A 6,145-nucleotide genomic window follows, 5' to 3' on the forward strand; every position below is an offset into this window, starting at 1 on the left:
GGCCGAGCGGCGCGGAGCGGTCCCGTGCCACGGGCAGCCCGGGCCGGGACCGCCGGCAGCGCCCGCCGGGCCGAGCCCGCGGAGCCCGCGCTCCGCCCCCGCCATGGAGCCGTCCCACAGTGCCGGCAGCGCCGGATGGGGCGGGAACATCCGGCACCGGCGGCGGCGGGAGCGGGTACGGCCGGGGAGCCCGGGGCAGCCGCGCGGAGCGGAGACCCCGCGGCTGGGCGGGCGTCCTGGGGTGCTGGGCACCGGCACCTCGTAGGGCGGGGAGGGTCCCCTGCTGCACACGGGAGCTCCCTAGGGTGCCAGCCCCTGGAAGGCTTAGGGGCTCCTGGGGCACGGAGCCTGTCGCATAGGGTGCTGGGAAGCCCTGCGGAGCTGGGGACAGGGACCGTGGAGGAGGGAGAGTCCCCTGCTGGAGACACGGACCCCGCAGGGTTTGGGGGCTGTGCCCCCTGCTGAATCCTGGGACACCAAGAGGGAAGGAGGTGTCCCCAAGGTGATGGAGATGCAGGGATCCCGTGGAGTTTTGGGGGTCCCTGGGGTGTTGGGGAACAGGGACGCCATAGGGCAGTGAGGGTCCCCAGTTGCACAGAGGGATCCTACACTGATCCCCATAAGGTTTTGGGTGTCTCTGGGGAATAGAAACTGCCCTACAGTGGGCATGGGGGGGGTCTCTGGGGAGTTGGATGACAGGGACCCTGTAGAGCAGGAAGGGTCTCCTGCTGCAGTCAGGGACCTCACAGGCTCTGAGAAGGGAGGGAAGGGGCCCTTGGGTGCTGAAGGAACAGGAAGCTGTAAGGTTGGGGTGCTGTCCCCCAGAGGGTTTGGGGAGGGTTTCAAGATTTCTGGGGTGCAAAGATCCCCTCACAGATGGATGAGGATCCATAGGGTTCTGGAGAGTCAGGGACCTCCAACCTGGAAGGTCCCCCAAGATCCCAGAAACCCTTCACTTTGAGGTGACAGTGAGGTCCTCAAGCTTCTTTGTCCCCCATCTGGGATCACCTCCAGGGGAGGTTCAGGGGAGGCTGGACATAGAATTCCAGGCTGCAGCTGTTACATGCTTCCCATCATCCTGCTCCCTTTTCCAGCCATCCCACTGAGCTTTTGGGGACCCTTTCCTACACCAGAACTGCCACCTTTTCAGTCCATTCCCATATCTTGGAAAAAATTAACACTAGGAATAGTAATAACACTACTAGTAGTGCTAATAATACCTTGTTTCCATTCTAAAGCTCCTTTATTTTAAAGATGAGGTAAAATAGGGAAGGCAGTAGAGTTAGGTGACGCAGAGATAAGTCTGGAATAATGGATGTTGCCTGTAGTGTTTCTAATGAACCGACAGAACAATAAGGAATCTTTGCAGATGCTTTATTGAGAAAGAAAGATATTGCTGAGACATTGCAAAGAAAACCTCCTCCACACTGAAAGTTAAGCTGCTTGAAGCGCAGCAGGGGGATTTTCCAGACTACGGAGGATGTTGAGGAGAAGAAAGCAGCGGGGCTGTGGCTCTAGGAGGTGGTGTTCCGGCGGGGCATGTGGCAGTTGGCCAGGTCCCAGCGCACGCCGAAGCGCAGGGAGTCGCGCTTCTTCGTCGTGGGCACCTCGTACGTGTTGGGGACGAGGCGCTTCTGCACCCGGCGCGGCAGCCCCGACTGCAGCATCTGCGTCCGCATGGCCCAGCGCAAGCTCTGATGTGAATCCTGCCCGGGAAAGCGGAATCTCTCCCAGTCTTTCTTATATGCGTTAAGTCTGGCCACTGGGTCAGTTCTCTTCACTCTCTCAGCCTGCGGAGCAATGTAAGCGGCCTCTGTGGGCGGTCGCCGTGGCATGGAGCGGTTGGATACAGTGTCGCTCCCAAAATCCCCTTGGAGAGAGTAGGGCCTGTCTTCAATGAACCAGTCATCATCATCATAGTGCAGGAAGTCCTCCAAGGTGCCACTGCTGGTGTCTGTTTCCCCTTGGGAGACGGTGTCGTCCATGTAAGTCCTGGAATGCCCCAGGTTCCATGGATAGGTGTTTATATCTGACTCGATGCTTGGTGACTCATCGGAGACCTCCACCCTTCCATCAGGTCTGTGCCTCAGCACCTTCCTCTTCATCACCAACCTCCTGGTTTCCCTCTTATCCATGGGAAGGGCTGGCTGTGTGCCATAAACAAGGGATGCGTCAGCATAGGGATCATCCTCGAAACACGATGGCACGTCGTAGCATCCCTGCCAGGAGCTCGACGGGCTCAGATCAGCTGCCAGCTGCTCCTCACACTCTGCTCTTAGCACCTTCTCCATGGCTCCCACCAAACTGGGTGGATTCTGCAGAAAAAGAAACCAGGGTTAATTTATTGCAGTACGTTCACGTTGGCTAAAGATGTCAAAGGGGTTCTGATGCTCTTTTTGGGTTCAGGGGTGTTGATTTAGGTTGGGGGTGTCCTCAGTGCACTGCTAAACCTCCTGCTGCCAGCAGAAGGCTCTTCCATACAGTAACACACACACAACCCCTAAATTCAAGCTAGAAATCTACACTAAAATTAATTATGTGATAAATTAAGTACTCATGGAAAAACACAGGGCAGGTTCCATGTACTGGTTGAGAGATTAATGGTCCTTCCTTGTATCTCTGCTTCTAAACCCACAATATTTAGTCATAATTTAATCAAGAGACATCCAAGAGGGTGTTTTACTTCCAGAGGAAGGAAGGGCTCAGTGCAATGTGTTTAGATGCTCATTTATGAGTCTGGTGATAGTAAACCTCCAGCCCTGTGACAAAAAGGGATCCCAGACACAGATTCCACTCTGAGCACAGGTTTAGGCTCTCTTTAAGGCAATTTGAAAAGCCGCAAGTGTTGCCGGTGCTGCTGGGAACAGTGGGAGCAGATGGCGGGGCGGGATGAGTGGCAGCCGTCAGCACGCTGTCTGCAGCGGGGATGCAGGTGTGAAAGTGGCAAGGGCTCCGTGACGGCTCGCTGGGAACGTGCTGCTGCTGACGGAGCAGATCCCATCAGCTGGGGGAAGAGGAGTGATTGAAGCATCCAGAAAAAGAGATTTGAGTGAAATGAAGCTGTCCAAGCTAAGCACCAGTGGCCCTGCCCTGCCTGTGCTCCCCTGGGAACACCAAGGGGCTCAGACAATAAAGACTGACTCTGCTGGTAACAGTTATTTTGCAGAATAAGCCTAGAGATCTAAAAAAAACCAACACATAAAAATGCAAATCCACCATTTTTTTCTTTCCCTGCAGACCCCAAGGATCCATCAGCAACAAACTGACATTCCAAGGTGGTGGCTATGGCTGAGGAGAGCACAGCTACTGACCATGAGCAGCTCCTGAGAAGGGTGCAGGAGCTGGAAGTGGAGGTGAAGAGGCTGCAGGAGAAGCTCCAGGAGGACAAGGAGGGTACTGGGAGGAAAGAGGCTCCTCCAGCCCCTGCGAAAGCCAGGAAACGCCAACAACGGCCCTTTGATTTCGGTGCCCACAGCCGCAGACACGTGGCACTGCGCATCGCCTACCTGGGCTGGGGCTACCAGGGCTTTGCCAGCCAGGAGAACACCCCCAACACTATCGAGGAGAAGCTCTTTGAAGCCCTGAAGAAGACACGGCTGGTGGATGACAGACAGACGTCCAACTACCACCGCTGCGGGCGCACGGACAAGGGTGTCAGTGCCTTCGGGCAGGTCAGCATCTCCGTGGGGGTTCCTGTCGGTTTTCCTGGGTGGGGTGGAGTTCTGATGGGCTTACTGTCCCACAGGACTGCTTGGATTTCTTCTTTGAAAGCCATCAGCTCTTATCCCTGGAAGTGAACCTGGCAATGGCTTCCTGCATGTGCAATGATGATTTCAGACCTTTGAAGCCTTTTCTGTGCCATTTCCCCCCCATACTAGCTGTTTTCCAGGGTCCTGTTTTAGGAGGATAAAACATGTTTTAGGCTGCAGATTCCCCAATAGCTTGGTGATGCCCTGCCTTCGGCAGGGCTCTCTCAGCTCATTTAACTTGCCAACCCTACAAAAACCCAAAATCTCCAGGAACCGGCTCACTTCCTGCAGCATCAGGCAGCTGAATTCCTGCACAGAAGGGTCTGAGGGGAGCTGCAGCCAGCGGAAGGGAGTGTGGGAGTGGGAGCTGGAGGGAGGGAGGGAAGCAAGCTGGCCCGCTTGGTGTGCATGGAGCCATCAGGCTGGCTGAGACACTGGGGAGAGAGAGCAATCTTGGTGGCTTCACCATAGGGCTAGTTCTCCTTTCCTTCCTCCCAGCACAGAAAGCAAAGCTGATGTAGGTTTAACTTCAAATGGCTGCTCTGCTCTCCTTCACAGGATAAGCCACATGAAATCAGGGCATTTGGTGCCTTCTCTTGCACCACTTCAGCACACGGCACCCACGGTGGGAATGAACTTGTTCCCACACCAGGCTTCCCGGCCAGCCAGGCTGTTACTGCCTTCAAGTCATCACCTCCAGCTTGAGAAAAAAAAAAACCACATTATAACCCCGTGACTAAAGATGAAGCCGTTCCGAGACTGTGCTACGTAGGCAGCCTGCAACTTTCCCTGTTTTATTAATGGAATCCATGGCATCTGCTCGGGTCCTCAGAGGCACTCGCAGCTCTGCCATGGTAGGATTGCCTGACTGAAGCCACCTTCATCTGTAGGAGATCCTGGATTTATTTCCCAGAGGTGTGGGAAGACTTGGCTCCACATGCCGCTGCGCCCATCCATCCGCGCTCTAATCCTGGCTTTCCTCATTTCTGCAGGTGATCTCCCTGGATCTCCGCTCCAGCCTGCCAGATGGACAGCAGCTCAACGGCCACGAGGGTGAGGGGCAGCAGGAGGAGCTCCGCTACACCCACATCCTCAACAGGGTGCTGCCGCCCGACATCCGGGTGCTGGCCTGGGCCCCCGTGGGGGCAGAGTTCAGTGCCCGCTTCAGCTGCCTGAGCCGCACGTACCGCTACTTCTTCCCCTGCGCCCAGCTGGACGTGGCGCTCATGGACGCCGCGGCCCAGCGCTACGTGGGCACCCACGACTTCCGCAACCTCTGCAAGATGGACGTGGCCAACGGGGTGCTCAACTTCCAGAGGACGATCCTCAGCGCCAGAGTGACGTGGGTGGGCAGGGGAGGAGAAGCCAGGCCACGGGATCCCTTCCAGCTGTGCCAGTTCGAGGTGACAGGACAGGCATTCCTGTACCACCAAGTCCGCTGCATGATGGCTGTGCTCTTCCTCATTGGCCAGGGCATGGAGAGCCCAGATGTCATTGATGAGCTGCTGAACGTGGAGAAGAACCCCCGGAAACCACAGTACAGGTAGGGATTGGTCTGGAAAACCCAATGGGCTGCTCTTCAGAGCAACAGCTGTGCCTGGAGTGCTGCTGGCAAACCAGGCCAGCACATGAAGCAGTCTCACGCATGGAAACAGACTGCCAGTGGCCTAACTGGAATGTATCCACAAGGATCTCTGTTTTCTTGCTCTTGAGCAAAGTTTTGATAGCTGTAGTCCTTGGTATTTGGTGAAAATTAAGTCACTTTTTACTCAGAAAGGAAGTTCTGTGAAGGTTAGGGCTGCTTTTGGCAGATCCATTGTTCTTGAGCCTTTTTCTGGTCCCACCTCTTGTCCTTGCCCACAGCATGGCGGTTGAGTTCCCCCTGGTCCTGTACGACTGCGAGTTCCCAGACCTGCAGTGGCTCTACGACCCAGAGGTGCAGGGCTTCAACGTGACACACCTGCAGCAGCTCTGGGCCAGCCACGCCATCAAAACCCACGTGCTCCGGGACATGTTGGCAGGGCTGGATGCTGCTCCCGTGGCCACCACAAAAGGTACAGGGAGTCTGGGGGGAGTAACTTGGAATGCATGCTGACAGACAGGAGGGTTAGATGGGACATTGGGAAGAAATTCTTCACTGGGAGGGTGGGCAGGCCCTGGCACAGGTTGCCCAGAGAAGCTGTGGCTGCCCCTGGATCCCTGGAAGTGTTGAAAGCCAGGCTGGACAGGGCTTGGAGCACCCTGAACAGTGGAAGGTGTCCCTGCCCATGGGAGGGGGTGGAATGAGACAAGCTGTAAGGTCCATTCCAACACCACCATTATGGGATTCTGGGAATTACAGAGGATTAACTGCTTAAAAAAAAAAAAAAAAAAAAAAAAAAAAAAAAAAAAAAAAA

At 55.6% G+C, this 6,145-nt stretch overlaps 2 protein-coding genes across 5 annotated transcripts in view; one reads left to right on the forward strand and one right to left on the reverse strand.

Moving 5' to 3' along the window:
• Window positions 1–143: 143 nt before the first annotated feature.
• Window positions 144–6,145, forward strand: part of PUS3 (pseudouridine synthase 3) — a 6,594-nt gene continuing 592 nt past the window's right edge. The window contains exons 1-4 of one of the 4 annotated variants that reach the window (XM_041480510.1): window positions 144–175; window positions 3,238–3,671; window positions 4,742–5,292; window positions 5,613–5,803. In XM_041480510.1, the coding sequence (XP_041336444.1) occupies window positions 3,285–3,671; window positions 4,742–5,292; window positions 5,613–5,803 (1,129 nt within the window). In that variant the 5' untranslated portion in view covers window positions 144–175; window positions 3,238–3,284. The other 3 variants (XM_041480509.1, XM_041480512.1, XM_041480511.1) reach the window with 3 other exon arrangements.
• Window positions 524–6,145, reverse strand: part of HYLS1 (HYLS1 centriolar and ciliogenesis associated) — a 6,393-nt gene continuing 771 nt past the window's right edge. The window contains exon 2 of the mRNA XM_041480516.1: window positions 524–2,315. Within this exon, the coding sequence (XP_041336450.1) occupies window positions 1,515–2,315 (801 nt within the window). The 3' untranslated portion in view covers window positions 524–1,514. The remainder of the gene's footprint in view (window positions 2,316–6,145) is intronic.

This window comes from Pyrgilauda ruficollis, unplaced genomic scaffold, assembly GCF_017590135.1.
Source record: "Pyrgilauda ruficollis isolate IOZ18807 unplaced genomic scaffold, ASM1759013v1 scaffold52, whole genome shotgun sequence".
Classification (NCBI taxonomy): Eukaryota; Metazoa; Chordata; class Aves; order Passeriformes; family Passeridae; genus Pyrgilauda; species Pyrgilauda ruficollis.